We start from the raw sequence: 17,644 nt of genomic DNA on the forward strand, positions 1-17,644 counted from the left end.
GCTGACATTTTAAAGTAGTTAAAACTGTGTTATGTAAAAAAATTACTTTTTATAAATTTACAGTAAAATAACTGACAATTTTTATATCAACTATCATCCATGAAAAGCAAGAGAGTAACATTCTACCGCAGTTCAACATCATTTCACATACGCTAGATACAAACAAACAAAAATGGATGTAGATAGACAGACAGGCAGGGTATTCTAGGACAAAGACATCCAAAAAAAAGTTTAAACAACAGCCTCTATGCATAGGGATTGTTAAATGAGATAGCAAGAGGACTGGCATGGCTCAATTTGTTATTTACTAAAAGAAGTCACAATGTAACATATCAAAATCTTACCTTAAATACAAACATCTCCCGGCGCAAGATAGCCAGGGTATTAAAATTCCCATCGCAGATATTAGGCTTGGCTCCCGGATAAGATGGCCGTTCTCCTCCAGTAGGAGGCCTGGGAGGTCTTGGTTGTCTATCATTCTTGCGTGGATCTGCTGGTGGGTTAGGCCTGTGTGGTGGCACTGTAGGAAGAGGTTTTGTTGGTGTTGGGATCTTTTCAGGTGGACCTAGGCAGGGATGGAATATACAGTTGAATCAGAACTCTACACTATTGGTTTATGGTAAATGACAAATACTCTAAGCAGCCAGAAAGCAGCAAAAAAAAAAAAAAAGAGACTGCTGTCATTTTTGGGATTTATACAGATTGATAGCGTTGTATAGACAGTAGTTCTACGCTTTTTCGTGTTTTTTTTTTGTTTTGTTATACACACATTTTTACATATGAAGATTTTAGCTAGGAGAACATACATGAGTTTTGCTGAATTAGTCAGAACATCAAAACGGTTATGCGCTCGGTCATAATCAGCAGATTCCATTGCTTAGCCTAACAACAGGAAATTTGCTTTTACGGTGTTTGATTATGTTATAATATTTTATTAAATATGTTTGATTTTTGTTTCTGGTCTCACCTTGAATACTACCGTATATATATTTAATTTAGGGGATGACAACAGCCTAGAAATGTCTTGGTCACCTTTTATTTGTATATAGATCCATTTTGGAACCATTGCACATTACAAATGTACTCCTAAAAAGTTCAGGCGCTGTATGGAGAACCAACATATGGCAGTCTGTGTAATGTTAGCCCTCTGCAGCTAGAGGGGAACCAAAGCACCAGGGATGGCGTTGTGCAAAGGAACCACCAACAAAAAATTCCTCTTAATCCAGCACTGGGGGGTAATGGCTACAAACCACTTGAGGCATACCTCAGAAAAGTCATAAACATGTTTATGCCACTGTGATAAAAACATTGGGGCAGATCCACAGACAGAGTATGCCAGCGTATCTACTGATACGCCGGCGTACTTTCAAATTACCCGTGTGGTATCTTTGGTTTGAATCGTCAAACCAAGATACAACGGCATCTGGGTTAGATCCGACAGGTATACGTCCTCATACGCCTTCGGATCCAAGATGCAATACTTCGGCGTATGCTGGGTGGCGTTCACGTAGTTTTCCGCGTCGGGTATGCAAATTAGCTATTTCCGACGATCCACGAACATACGCGCGGCCGTCGCATTCTCTTACGTCGCCTCTAGTCGGCTTTTTGCGGCGTATAGTTAAAGCTGCTTTTTTGCGGCGTATAGTTAGATTTGCCATGTTAAGTATGGCCGTCGTTCCCGCGGCGAAATTTGAATTTTTTCTGCGTAAGTCGTCCGTGAATCGGGATGGACGTAAGTCACGTCTAAGTTTAAAAAATGACGTCCTTGCGATGTCATTTTGCGCAATGCACGGCGAGAAATTTAGAAATGGAGCATGCGCAGTTCATTCGGCGCGGGGACGCGCTTCATTTAAATGAAACACGCCCCCTAATCGCCGATTTGAATTCCGCCGCCAGAGATACAATACGCCGCCGTAACTTACGGCGCAAATTCTTCCAGGATTCGAACCAGCCAAAAGTAAGTTACAGCGGCGTAGTGTATCTCTGATACGCTGCGCCGATGTATTTCTATGTGAATCTGCCCCATTAATTGTAAAATCAAAGTCAAAGGATTCCAAGAATGGAAAGGTTTAAAATATGGCTGACAGACAATCAATGTTAAACATCATGCTCGGTTTTGAACCTCAATCTCACCCAAACCTAGGCAGGCTGACTCTGGCATACTAAGGCTGGTGCTTGGGGCGACCAAAAGGCGCCTACACACCTTTTGGTTGCCTCCAGCACTGAGTTTTCAGGTTACCTCTGTCTCAAATTAAAAGATCCCCCCTATTCCTGTATTGGTGAAATTCAATACTGGGACAAGGAGGAAGAGAAAATCTCCCAACTAGGGACACCGTGGATGAAGCCCCCTGTCAACACTGACAAAAACAAGATTTTAAAATTTGCATATATTCCTCCTTTTAACAGTTGGAGAGATTTACCATTTTGGTAACACTTGTCAATAGCATAGGAAGTGAGTGCACCCACTGCATGAGTAGACACTCCAAAATTATGTGCAAGAGCCTTCCCAGTAGAGTGGAGCCATATAGTGTAGTTTTGTTTTTGGATTTAAAGAGTCATGTGGGCAGTGGGCAGGACTTAATATATGACAATGATATATGACATAACTATGTTAGACTGGCAATTACCACCAGTTTAAGTTGATTTCACTTATCAAGTATGTAATGACGCCTTATTTAAAAAGCAAATAAAAAATAATTAAAAAAAGGTATGGAGAAATCATTTAAATATAAATGATGAAAAAAACGAACCCAGAGCAAATATATAAAATAAACATCATTTGCAAAGTGCTTTATGACTTTTAATAGGGATTTGAATGCTGCTCTGGCTTTTATGGGTATTAGAAGATGAAATGCTGATTTCTGTGAATTTATATAATTTTCTAAGTAATCAAACAACCAACGATGTAAGGATACATTTGAAATCTGTAGTTAAAATGGAATATTAGTAATAATTATCTGTAATTAATTTACAGAAATTGGAATAATGGCAGCAAAATACTCTTCAAACTCCTACACCTGTTAGAAATATATGGGTCAGCTCTATGCTTGCCAACAACCCAATCACAGATTGTAATCTTACTGCACCATTCTCAACTTGGAATCCAAACTTTATGCACAGTAATAAGTGACCTGTCAGCAATGAAGATGACAGCAGCCATTTTTCCAAATGTGTAGATGCCAAACATTTAAAAATGATTCTTATGCATGCGATTCCCAAGAAATTGGCTTACTCATCAAAAAATAAACGTGAAAGAATGCAGAGTTTTATATAACTCAGAATAAAAAAGCAATGTAAGTTATGACACTGGAACAGGCTACAAAAAGTTGGTGTGTTTTCAGTAAATTATAATCATACCTTTATTAAGCAAAAGCACATTTTAATCTCCCACGCGTCCCCATTTACTGCCAAACAAAACGCATATCCAGCCATTTCCCCACGGATCATGGACCAAGTCCAAAAATTAGAGTTTCAACGGTCAACACAGCTTATCAATGACTTCGTTCAAGGTAGGGAAACATTGACATGTAACACTTCTCTAGCACAGAAACCGAGTTTGTCTCTTGAACATTGGCTATGCATTGCTTAGTACACTAACGCTATTTTTTAACAGTTCATATTTCACCAGCATTTTAAAGTGAGAAAATGACTTTGAGACTAACGGGTCTGATGGCTTGTTTATACAAAAAACAAGCTTTTCAAAATGTAGAATGTCTCCCAGGGAATAAAGGGCTAATGGTTACTAAAATTGTGAAATTCAAACAGAAGGTCAGCAGCAAGTAAGGTCAGTGAGTACAAATCCCACGCAGGGAATATTAAAATGATGATGGTTTAAAACGTTTACCGTAATGTATATAAAAAGCCAAAAAACTTTTATCGGTTTTGAATAGAGTAGGGTTAAAACCCCTTGCTTTTTTCCTATCTGTGTCGAATTGGGTGGTGTTTATTCTCTTGCAGTCTCATAAAGACATAAGGAAATTGGGGGAAATCTCTCCAACATGAGAAAAATCCTCTTAGACGGTTGATACACTAACAAGTGCCCCATCGGAAGACACTCATGCACACTGCGACTCAAAGAAGTGGCTCCTACAGGCTTTTGAGCTCTCGTTTTTTTCTGCATGGAAACTCCCCTCCGTGTTAGCCAATGTGTCCATGCACATTATAGCTTTTTCAGGAGTTTAGAGGCATCTGCTCTTACAACCAGAAAAAAACCCCCACCAAACTGGCGTTTTCGAGCAGGAAAGACGCCTAAGTGCTTAAAAACTTGCAAAAAAAGCAAAAAAAAAAGGGTGAAACCACACAAAAAAAAACAAAGAAAAAAAAAAGAAGAAAAGGAAAGAAAAAAAAAAAAAGGAAAAAAGAGCTGAGGGGAGGGCTTTGGAAAAAAACACTTATGCTCAAAAAAATTTAAATACCACAAAAAAAGCAAACACTTCTTCAAACTTTTAAGCACAGAAATATAAGCTCAAATGCCTGTAATAGCAATTTTTTTTACGCTGCAGTGTGCATGAGCCCTTAGTCGGTCTAACGCAATCCTAAATTGCCAGTGTATCATAGGTCCAGAGTATTACAATATAAATGTAAGGGGGGCATAAAAAAATAAAATGATGATGGGAAAAAGCAGCACACTTTTATGTGCAATTCAGTTTGAAATGCTTCTTAAGCCCCATACACACGGTCACACTTTTTGCCAACCAACTTCAAAATCTGCAACTTTTCTAATTTGTCTGACCGTGTATACGCTCCATCGGGCCAACTTTTTCGGGTTTCATCCAACAAAAAGTTGGGTCTGCAAACGGACCAACTTTTCGGCAACAAAAGTCCGATGGTGCCTTGTCTGACCGTGTGTACAGCAAGCCAAACAACTTTTGTACAAAGTGCAAATACGCATGCTCAGAACCAATGTTAAAATCAACCAACAATAGCTGAAGTTAACCAAAGGGTGGCAGTAAAGAGCAGAAAAAACACGTGATGTTGGGTAATTTTTAGAAAAGTTTGCAGAAAAGCTAGTGTATGCTATGCGTGTGACCGGACAAATCAATTAGGAAAAAAATCCAAGGGAAAGTTTGTTGGATGTGTGACCGTGTGTACGAGCCTTTAGAGTGTTCAGAATTATTTGACCTGCAGTTAATCTCCTATTGACCTGCACAAGACTTCTAAGCTGCTTCAAACCGATTTAAACTGCATTTGCATCCCCATTAACTTGTATGGAAAAACAAGCCGTTCTTAAGGCTCATACACAAAAAACAAAATTTCCCTTGGATTTTTTTCCTAATTGATTTGCCCGGCCACACCCATAGCATACACACAGTCAGACAAGGCACCATCGGACTTTTGTTGCCGAAAAGTTGGTCCGTTTGCAGACCCAACTTTTTGTTGGATGAAACCCAAAAAGTTGGTCCGATGGAGCGTACACACAGTCAGACAAATTAGAAAACTTGCAGATTTTGAAGTTGGTTGGCAAAAAGTGTGACCGTGTGTATGGGGCTTTACAGTGTAAAAAAGCCCATAGGCCACACACAGGACATAATGCTAGTTTAAGTCATAAGAAAGTAGTTCAGTACAGTGGATCCCCACTACTTTCAACTACAAGGTTTAACCCTAACATTTCAAACAAATCTCCCACTGGTGCTGGCAACATTTTTACACTTTTTGGATGTTAAATCTTCACCAAGACAATTTAACACCTTGGCACTGGCTGCCGTCAGCCCTTTAAGGAGTTTGCTATTCCAGGAGGCGAGGCTTATGACCAGGTGACCACTGTGATTGGCTGTCACATGATCGGAAAATACTTTCTGTGAGCTGCCGATCACTGTGTTGGCGCTATTGCATGCAAATATGCGGCCGCTCGCGACAAGGGGCCGCATATTTGTATACGCTCTGCACCAACTGGTTAGGCTCATGAGTAAAACTGTAGAGAATAAATAATCATTTGTTTAAATGCAACAAAGTATATATAAGATCGCCAGACGATAGGTGATAAAACCAATTTAGAATTATAAGGGATTATTTGATTAGGGAGGGGGTGTGCAAAACCAGGTACAGATGTCAAGTGCTATGTTAATAAAAGTGCTTCCAGGGGAAAAGGTACAAACTTTAAAATTTGAGAAACACCAATTTGCAGCTTCACAATCCAAACTTCATTAGTTAAAGGTCTCGCCCCATAATGGAGCAAATCTCCCCTTTGATCCTTCAGTGAAAAAAAAAAATTGGGCTGCATATATGTTACATTGGATATTTTTCCCCCATCATAAGAAATGTATATATTTACAGTATATTATCATATTGCTGATCCAGACATAGGAATCTGCATAATGAAAGTGTATCTAGCAGATGGATTATATCAAAACCTGTGTTCCAACAAAGTGAAAAAATATACCCTGGCATTTACCAGCGCTAGAGAACAGTATTAACTCATTTATGGCCCAGTCTAACCTTCTAACCTTCAAGAAACCACACACCACATATGTCATGCTTGGCAGTGGATAAGACTAGCACAAATCAGACAGTAATGGAAGCTAAAAGGTTTATTTATTACATACGTATTTATTACATACCATATATTTTCTGAATTCCCTGTAAGTCATCTGTAGGTAGCTTGAAATTGTCTGTCTCCATGTACTGATAAAACGGTGCCATGATGGCGGTTGGATCGTTGGAGTGCTCCAATCCCAACGCGTGACCCAATTCATGTACAGCAACCAGAAATAGGTCATTTCCTGAGGAAAAAAATAAATGAAAACTCTTTTGTCAAAGAATGTAATCAATAATGTAATTACACACTCATGAACCATTCAAATCCTACTTAATTAGTTTAAGAGAAGGCTCGGAACAGTTGGGGGGGAAGAAACTATTTCTCTTGTAATTGCATAAAAAGACTAGCAGGTGTTAAAGATCATTTCACATTATTGTCACTAATTGTTTACATTATTAGGATAATCTAATGCAACGCAGTCACGTCAAAGCGAACACCTTTTAATTTATAACAGATGCTACTTGTATTCTCTGTTGTGTGTTTTTGAACTCCAATCACTACACTCGGCATAAATGGCTGACACTACACAATATAACCTTATAAGCACATCAATAAAACGTCTAATATTACTATCTAGTTTTAGCTTTGTGCCATGTGATTTTAAAGAATTTCTCTTCAATTATATGCTAATATGACCGTATAGTCATCAAAAGCAGAAAGTCCGATTTTTGGGATATGAAGCCAAACTTAGATTTTCCTGACCTCACATTCTGGAAAGCCCCTCTCCTCTCCAACCAAAACCTCATCTTATTGAGATCAGTCTTCATTCATCTTGCTATCCTTTGAATTCTGGACTTCTACTGCTGTTTCCCCAATGTTGCAATCCTCAGCACACCACATGCTGCCAATTACCACATTACAGCTGTAAGAGAAGTTACAGATTCTAATGACCATTCACCAGCAGGTGAGAAAGGGAGAGGATCTATAGCATTTTTCAGGTTCGTGAAATCCATCTATTTGTCTATAGTACATGTGGCCCACGGGCCAAATCATGTTATTTCATGTGGCCCTCACACCTCTCCTGCAGCTACAGTAACCCCCTTGTTTCTGCCTTCATCTTGTTTCAGCAGTCAGCAGCAGAGGACAGAACTCCTCCACCAGATCCTGCATCTCTCTGTGCTGCCGCAGCACACCCTTGTCCCTGCCTCCCATGGTCTCAGCATTCAGAAGACTCTGGCAGACCCTGCACTCTGGCCTCCAGACCCTGCACTTTCTGCTTCCTGGCAACAGCAAAAGGTAAGGTGGTGCACTGTGATATAAGGGAGGGTTGGGGCTCTTGAGTTGAGATGGTGGGGTGGGGGGGGGCTCTTGAATTGAGATGGTGGGGGGGGCTCTTGACATTTGATGCAAGGGTGATAGGGTGCTCTGGACATTTAATCCTACAAATACAACCGACCTAAGGCAACCATAATGCTGATATGCACGATTAACCCCTGATCTACAGTATCTAACTAGCTACAGTATAATCTATCCATCTAACATAGAAGGAGAAAACTTGGGAATAACACAAGACCCAATTCAACACTCAAACACTGCATTCCAGGACCTTACAAAACACAAACCCACATGTGCAAAACTCCTTAAAGTGGAGGTTCTCCCGGAAATAGCATTTTTTACCCTTAGATTCCTGCTCATTTTGTCTAGGGGAATCGGCTAGTTGTTTTAAAATCGAAGCTGTACCTACCGTTGTAGAGAGCGATCTTCTCCGCCGCTTCCGGGTATGGGCTGCGGGACTGGGCGTTCCTATTTTGATTGACAGTCTTCCGACAGGCTTCCGACGGTCGCATCCATCGCGTCATGATTTTCCGAAAGTAGCCGAACGTCGGTGCGCAGGCGCCGTATAGAGCCGCACCGACGTTCGGCTTCTTTCGGCTACTCGTGACGCGATGGATGCGACCGTCGGAAGCCTGTCGGAATACTGTCAATCAAGAAGGAACGCCCACTCCCGAAGACCCATACCCGGAAGCGGCGGAGAAGATCGCTCTCTACAACGGTAAGTACTGCTCGGATTTTAAAACAACTAGCCGATTCCCCTAGACAAAATGAGCATCAATCTACGGGTAAAAAAATTTTTATGGGTGAACTCCCGCTTTAATGAAAGAAGTAGGAAGTCTCACTTATAGCGAAAGATTAGAAAAACTGTACTTATTTAGTTTGGAACAGAAGACGTATTTGACTTAACATACAGACATATATCCAAAGTGAATATAAAATAGTTGCCAAATAAACCTTTTATCCAAAGAACCATAAAAAGAACAATTGGACATCAGTAGTGTTATGAATAGAAGATTTTAACATTAGTATAAGAAGGACTCTTTCAGAATGTTTAAAGCAGATCTTTTCTCAAATGTTAAAATAAATCTATGTTGACAGTTTTGCCGACATATGGTAGATTAACCACAGTAGGAGGTCTGAAAATATGTACTTGTCCTGCAGCAGAGTTTGCTCATGTGGTCTTTGCTGAATGGGGCAATTCTCATTTGCAGCAGAGACTGTGTGACAAAATAACCTAATCCTAAAGACATGTGGCTAGCACTAAATGGAAGTGACAATTTCTGAAAGAAGGGAAAGTAGTACTTTATAAAGCCACAAAGTAAATATCACAATTACACTTGTATTGACCAGTTGAGGTTAGGACCAATGCTTGCGTATGTATGAATACGTTTTAAACTGCTGGCTTTCAGCTTGCCCTACAATGCTTCCCAAAAATGACAGTCAGGAAGCGCAGACCCCCCCCCCCCCCCCCCTATTCAGGATTACATAATTCCAAGCTCTACTGCACATGTGCATCCTATGCAGCCTCAGTTGGCATACTGGTACAGACAACATGGACTTGGCATCTCTCCTAGGGCCATGCAAGAAAGAATGACTCCACTGGACCATGAAAGGCAACGGAATCCTCCAAGAAGAGGAAACCTGCAGCAGGGATCTGTGAACCAGATATTTTTGAAAGATCGCTTTTTTTTTCAAATTCTTTATTTAAATTATCCAGCATACACAAAACGGCCAATCCATTAGATCAGATACATCAATAAATTGAAAACAAAACAGATCTATACAAACTTGAATGTACAACATCAGTCATGATTAATAAAAATATATGTGCGGTCATACAAAATGCCCAATAATCATAGAAGCTTCAAGACTTGGGCTATTAGTGGGGGAATCCACACTCTAAATTCGATTAATCTTTGCCATCCTGGATGCATGGACAACTTATTTTTCTTTAACACCTTTAAAGTAAAAGGATAAAACTAGAAAAGGTAAGAAGAAAATAAATTACAGTAAAAAGTGAGGAAAGGGGGAAAAAAGAAAAAAAATGATAAAAAGGAAGGGAGGTGAGGTAATGGGAATAGCCAGGACCGGTATAGCCGCCGGCAAGGGGGCTGGGGGGCTCAGTAAGTCCTCCCACGCTATGCTGAATAAACCTCAAGATGCAATTAGGGCCTTTCCTTCCTCCGAGAATTTAAATATATTCCATTGAACCCAAGTTTTAAAGTAAATCTCATATCAATTTTGGGCCAATAGTAACAGATCTTCCATCTTGTTTACCTCTTCAATTCTTGTAAGCCATAGGGATATTGTATCTCTATCGCTTTTAACCACTTCAATACCAGACCACTTTAACCCCTTCCTTCCCAGGCCAATTTTAAGCTTTCAGCGCTGTCGCACTTTGAATGACAATTGCGCAGTCATGCAACATTGTACCCAAACTAAATTATTATAATGGGGTTTTCATTTTTTGCAAAACAAAAAGAATAAAATATATATTTGAAAAAAAAAACAATGTGTTTTTCCTTGTTTCGGTTATAAAATTTTGCAAATAATAATGCTTCATAAATTTAGGCCAAAATGTATTCTGTTACATGGTTTTGGTGAAAATAACCCAAATCTGTGTATATTTATGGTTCAATATTTTTATTGAAAAGAAAATTATTCATAACAATACAAGTAACAAATAGCCAAGGTTACGAAATAGATTTGAATAAACAAGAACAATACCCGTCTACAGTTTTATCAAGTAGAACAAATAGGAGCAAGTACAAAGTCAGTTCACAATAGATTAAATTGGTGAAAAGAAAAACTATTGTTGAATCTTGGTGGGAATAATTGATGGGTAGAATGGTGCCACTGTAGCCAGGGTTGCCATAGTGAATGGGATTTTCCATAGGAACCTCTGCTGGATGCAAGCAGAGCAGCGTTTATGGATCAGATCCATTGTATCTGCTGAAGAGGGAGGTTGCATTTTTTTCCAGTGTCTAGTAATGTTAAGTCTGGCAGCCAGGAGGATGTATGTTATTAATTGTCGGACAGGTGGTGCAAAGGATTCCATTGTCAGATTCAGTAAGGCTAACTCAGGTGAGGGGGGATATTTGGGCGTTGGTCACCCTTGAGATAACTTGAAATACAGTGGAACCTTGGATTACGAGCATAATCCGTTCTCGTAATCCAAAATACTTGCATATCAAAACGAGTTTCCCCATTGAAGTCAATGGAAATGAAAATAATTTGTTCCGCATTTACTTCAACGGCATACAATACTGCATGCGGCCAGAGGTGGGAGGCGCCGGAGAGCCTTGGAAACAGCCAGGAAAGGCCCAAGGACAGTTTGGCTGACCTCGGCAAACCTCAAAAAGACTTTCCGAGGTTTGCCAAGGTCAGCCGAACTGTCCTCGGGCCTTTCCGGACGTTTCCGAATCAGCTCTGGCGCCCCCCAACCTCATGCCAAACCCAGTACTGCACACCGCTTTGGCCTGAATCCTGCTATTTTTGCAAAAAAAAACACTCGCAAACAGAGTTAGGATTTTAGGAAATACAGTTTACTTATTATCAGTGGACTACTGCCCTCCAGCATATACAAATGTACAAGCTGCTCTGCTCTATGAGAACGAACTCTAAAACCACCGCTAAGCTGACAACATTTTACAAACAAACCTCTCATCTATGTTGAAGAAACTGTGGTCAAACAGGTGACATCTTACATATACTTTGGAAATGCCCGGCCCTCCACACCTACTGGCAAGAGATACAATGGAACCTCGGATTGCGAGTAACACGGTTAATGAGCGTTTCGCAATACGCTCATTAACTGTGTTACTCGCAATCCGAGGTTCCACTGTATCTCTTGCCAGTAGGTGTGGAGGGCAAGGCATTTGAAAGAATATGTAAGATGTCACCTGTTTGACCACAGTTTCTTCAACATAGGTGAGAGGTTTGTTTGTAAAATGTTGCTAGCTTAGCGGGGGATAAATACCATCTGAGGGAAATTTTTAGAATTCGTTCTCATAGAGCAGCTTGTAGATTTATGTGTATGCTGAAGGGCAGTGGGGTCCACTGATAACAAGTAAATGTGGCATTCATGTTCGTCTCCCACTGTAGTAAGGGTTTGGATTTTATAAAGGTCTTTGAGCTGAAGGTAGTGTAAATGAGTGAGATACCCTTTTGCCTAGAGTTGGTTTTGGTGAGGAAACGCCACACCAAGCCGGGTATGGCATATAAGGGGTTAGCTAGTTTGGATAGGCAATGTTTAAGCTGGAGGTAGGTGAACAGTGTAGTGGGCGGTAGTTGGAATTCCTGTTGGATGTTAGCAAAGGGTTTGATAGAGGAGTTGCTAAAAAGGTCTTGGACATTGATAATAGAGATATGTCCGGAATCATAAGAGTGAGAGTTTCTAAATAATGCTTTCTGTATGCAGGCCAACTAATCGGCTGGCTGAATAATTGATTATGAATATAGTTGACAACTATTTTTATGATCGATTAGTCGATGAATTGATTAGTTGTTTTGGCCCTAACCATAAACACAGTGTACCTCTTACAACTAATGGCATCCACAGCTAAAACTACTAAAGATCAAGGTTAGATGGTCTGACCATGTTTCTAGGGTCAAGGACGACTCTCTCTCTCTCACCCCCCCCCCCCACCAGTTGGGAACAGATGATCACAGTTGTCCAGGGAGTAATAAACATGGAATTTGTAGGAGGCCAGGCCTGATATCTCTTTTTCCCATAATTTATTTAGATTTCCAGGCATGCTAATAAAAAATCCCTGGACATTATAGACAACACAGTGAAGGGAGAGGCTAGCATTTCCTTCAGGTGGCATTGTGTGTATCCAATATAAAAGAGAATAGTGGCAAGACTCTGAAGGAAGGAAGTCCTTGCCCAGGCTGTTCAAACAGAAACACAGCTCTTGGCTATGAAAACCCAAAGAGCTATTTTAAAACCGAGTCATTTAAAACTGGTATAGTAATCATCAGCTGTGTTATAGCTTTAGAAATAATAACAGGAGTGTATCACGCTAGCTTGATTTCAGAGTGGTTATCAGAGGCTGCAGTGGATGTCTTTTATCTATATTTAAAACAGCCTACAATCCCTAGAAACTGACAACAGAGCCCATTGGAATTCATATATAAACTTTACTTGCAAAACGCACATTACCGATACACTGGGATTCTTGTGACCTTAAAAAGACAGACCTGCCAAATACGGACACTGAAATCGTGCCTAGTACAAACAGTACAATATCACATTCCATGTTCTTACATTTTACTTTACGACTCCTACTGACTACCTATGTAATCTGGGCTTCAAATCTAGCACTACAGCACAGTCAAAGTAAAACTCCAGTTTAAAAAAAATAAATACAGTAAAACCTTGGTTTGCAAGCATAATTCGTTCCAGAGACATGCTTGTAATCCAAAGCACTTGTATATCAAAGCATTTTTTTGCCAAGAGAGGCACTTCTAAGTGTAGCAATAAGTTGCTAAATGTTGTACCTTCATTAAATGTAACAATATTGTGACACTTGGAGGCTCCTCTCTTCTTTTTTATACTCGGTTGTGACATGACGCTACTCTTATATCAAGACATTGCTTGTATATCAAGGCAAATTTTATTAAAACATTTTGCTTGTCTTGCAAAACGCTCTTAAACCAAGTTACTCTCAAACCAAGGTTTTACTGTAAAATATATGCACATTTCAACAGTAGATATCTATGCCCTTTTTTAAAACCCAAATTGAATTATGGCAGCAATGTGTAGTATTATGTTTCCCCTAAAGATGCCGTAGTCACACCTTTGCTGAGGTCATCATGTGACTGTCCAGAGAGGGTCAAAGAAAATGGCAAGGGTACACTTAACTTTCGAGCAACGCAAGACCATTTTGAAGTGGTATGTTGTCAGGAGTTTAACCACTTAAGCCATGTACCATTTTGTTGCTAAATGAACGGGTCACTTTTTGCGATTTGGCACTGTGTCGCTTTAACTGACAATTGAGCGGTCGTGCGACGTGGCTCACAAAGAAAATTGGCGTCCTTTTTTCCCCACAAATAGAGCTTTCTTTTGGTGGTATTTGATCATCTCTGCGTTTTTTTTTTTTTTGTGCGATAATTTTGTAAAAAATTCAATATTTTTTACTTTTGGCGATAATAAATATCCCAAAAAGATTTAAAAAAATATTTTTTTCCCTCTGTTTTTATTTTTGGTAAAAAAAAATTGCAATAAGTGTTTATTGATTGGTTTGCGCAAAAGTTATAGCTTCTACAAAATAGGGGATAATTTTATAGCATTTTTATTAATACATTTTTTTTTTTTTACTAGTAATAGCGTCGATCTGCGATTTTTATCATGACTGCGACATTATGGCGGACACATCCGACACTTTTGACACATTTGTGGGACCATTGTCATTTTTACAGCGATCAGTGCTATAAAAATGCACTGGGTATGGTGAAAATGACACTGGCAGTGAAGGGGGTTAACCACTAGGTGGCGCTGTAGGTGTTAAGTGTTCCCTAAGGAGTGATTCTTACTGTAGGGGGGCATGGCTTGCTATGACATGTCACTGATCGTGTTCCCGATGACAGGGAAGACGATCAGTGACAGTGTTACTAGGCAAAACGGGGAGATGTTGTGATTACACTAACATCTCCCCTTCTATCAGTGTTGCCAACCGTCCGTATTTTTACGGACAGTTTGTAAAAACGGGCACTTTTTCCCCCCGTTCGTAAATGTCCGTGGTTGCGAGAATGTGCCAGTAAAAATAGCCGAGATCGGTTCGGCTTGGAACTGCGCATGGAGAATGGAGGCAGGGGGTGATGGTGGCTGCGGTGGCACCGCAGAGGGGGATGGAGGCAGGGGGAGATTGGAGGCAGGGGGAGATTGGAGGCACCGCAGAGGGGGATTGAGGCAGGGGGCAATGGAGGCAGGGGGAGATTGGAGGCACCGCAGAGGGGCATGGTGGCATCGCAGAGCGTGGGGGATGGAGACAGGGGTTGTTGGTGGCACCGCAGAGGGAAATGGAGGCATGGGGCCTGGGGGAGATTGGAGGCAGGGGGAGATTGGAGGCACTGCAGAAGGGGATGGAGACAGGGGGTGATGTGACTAAATAATTTGCCCTTATATCGAAAATAACAAAAATATTTATTTTTACCTTAATATCTACCTTAAATCACATTGCTATTTGCCTAGCGTACAAAATACTGAATAAATACTGAAATTTGCACCTAAAATGTTAATTTAGTAATTTTGTAAAATGCCAGTAAAAACGTGGCTCCGCCAGTAAATTTCGGGTGTCTTGCCAGTAAATTTCAATCTGGTAGGTTGGCAACACTGCCTTCTATCTCTCCGTGAGACGATCCCGGTAATGCCCACAGCGATCAAGAGATCGCTCACCAAGATCGCGGCACCGGGCGCATGTGTGCGCCCCCTCAACAACCACTTCTTAAAGGGGACATATACAGGTACGTCCTTTTGCCTGCCCGTGCCATTCTGCAGACGTATATCTGCGTGCGGCAAGCGTTTAATTGGACTATTCTTTTTTGAAGACAGGGTCACTTTTCCAGTGTACCGCGACATGCTTTGTACATCCATTTTACCGGCCATTCATGCGGTTTACGCGGATGAGCAATTTTACTTCCAGCAAGATGGCGCACCACCTCCCTATCACAGAGACATGAGAGCCTATCTCAGTGATGGCGAACCTTGGCGCCCCAGATGTTTTGGAACTACATTTCCCATGATGCTCATGCACTGTGCAGTGCAGTTGAGCATCATGGGAAATATAGTTCCAAAACACCTGGGGTGCCAAGGTTTGCCATCACTGGCCTAACTCGTCTGTCAAATTCTCTCCACGTTCCTTGGAATTAACACCCCGCGATTTCTATCTGTGAGGAGCACTAAAGGATGTGGTGTACCATAGAAAGGCACCTGCACTACATGAAGAAATTGAAATGTCAGTGTAGTTAATGCAGTAGTTCACCAAAATCAAAAAAGTGTCTGGATGCTAATGTTGACCACTTTGAGCACCTAATGTGATTGCATGATTTAAACATTACTTACAGCTACACATTGATGTTTATATAAAATCTAGTAATAAAATTGGTATGCATATATTTTTCATTTTGAAGTGTGTATACATTTTGGGCCCCTCTGTACATATATTTTAAAATAAAATAAAGAACATTCCAAATATAAATTGAGATATTGCTTTTCTCCTAAATTACCCAGTGTACCCTTGGGCACCCAGTGCAGGGTGAAGTCTTGCCACAGTGCACAGGTCACATATCATTTCTGCTCTTCCCATTTCTTCTGTATTCATGCTTTACTCTCTCCTCTTTTTACCAGTGTCCTCTCCCCTGCTCCACTAATGGATTCTTGCAGAATTGGGGTCCTTGATTTAAACCCCAAACAGGACACTACGTGCATGGGAGTTTGTAAGTTCCCCCTTGTGTTTGCATAGGTTTCCTCCCACACTTCAAAGACATGCTGATAGATTGAAGGATACAGTAAGTTCAACTTTGTAAAAAACTAAAATTATACGAACATCTTTTTGCAGGTAAAAAAAAAATAAAAGGCAGTATTTTTATTTTTTATTACCAAGAGCCTGGAAAGCATTGCACCCACGATCAGCAGTGTAAGTTGTATGTTTGTACCTTGTACAGGCAGGCAGTTACACACCGACAGGAAGAGACAATGAACTACCTAGAGTGCTCAACAGCCAGTAGTTGTAGTTCTCTCATTCACAAAATTCTGTGAATGAATGACACAGCCAGGCGAGCAGAGCCCACGCGGCCACGTTTTTTTTTTAAATAGTGACCGCAAGTTTGGGGAAAGGATCCCTGGCTTGCTGTCACTACAGGCAGCAGATCGGGGAGGAGCTGCATGAGTGGGAACATGTTACAAGTTCCACTCTAAGGTCTCATTGACTTTTATCCACCCTGTGAGGAACCATACCTGGCTCACAGGATGCCCTGTGAATGGTCCTGCAGGAAAATAAAAAGCAAGAAAATGATCCCCTAAAGTTGAGCATTTAACCCTTGGAACATCTGCTGCCTGCTAATAGTAACATTGTATGATACATTTTGCATCCTAAAACCGACCTTTAGAACTTTTTCTCATGTTAGATGGCAGATCCTATTCAGACATAATCTGCAGGTTATGCAGGGCAGAAGGAAAGAATGCCTATAGATCCATAGCAGCCAACATCTGGGGTCCACCATGGACAGCTAGTTAGGCACACATAATTCTATTACCTAATGCTGTAATGTTTTTTGGGGGTTTATTTTTCCATATTATGTTTAACATGCTGGTAAATGTTGTTTGGATCCTAAGCCCACCATGCTCTTTTACCAGCCCACTTAAGCATATTCTTCTAGGACCAACAAATGTTGTATGGCCCAGCACAGAATCAACCAACCAAATGGCAGTTCCATGCTGCATAATCCTGGGACTACAGGAATACAGTATTTATAGCTCTGTGCTCAGGAGCAGTTCAGAGACAGAAACCGCTTAGGAAGTATGTGGTCATATTGTCAACATAGTCTAAGTAGTATAAACTACTTTTTGGCATACAAATACAGTGGCTATAGCTTGCAAGCTCAGCTTAGGCAACATTTAACTACGCTTCACATGTTTTGACCATTCCCACTATCTGACATTGTATACCACAAAGTTTTGGAGATGTTACCTCCATGGTTTTCCCATGATTCTTCAAAATCCTAGGTATACCACTGGTAGTTTACACTAGAGGGCTGTAAAATGGGAAACTAGCATCTCCATCATTGCAAAAAAAAGTAGTATAAGTATTAGTCGATTCTATGTATTGATTT

The 17,644-nt window shown here is 40.6% G+C and overlaps 1 protein-coding gene across 2 annotated transcripts in view; it reads right to left on the bottom strand.

Annotated features, from left to right (window-relative positions):
- MMP16 (matrix metallopeptidase 16) overlaps positions 1-17,644 on the bottom strand; it is a 318,808-nt gene that overhangs the window by 63,987 nt on the left and 237,177 nt on the right. For both annotated transcript variants that reach the window (XM_040354587.1, XM_040354586.1), the window contains 2 exons: positions 6,558-6,719; positions 345-565 (listed from right to left, as the gene is read on the bottom strand). In XM_040354587.1, the coding sequence (XP_040210521.1) occupies positions 345-565; positions 6,558-6,719 (383 nt within the window). The remainder of the gene's footprint in view (positions 1-344; positions 566-6,557; positions 6,720-17,644) is intronic.

The sequence above is a fragment of the Rana temporaria genome, chromosome 5 (genome assembly GCF_905171775.1).
Source record: "Rana temporaria chromosome 5, aRanTem1.1, whole genome shotgun sequence".
Taxonomy (NCBI): domain Eukaryota; kingdom Metazoa; phylum Chordata; class Amphibia; order Anura; family Ranidae; genus Rana; species Rana temporaria.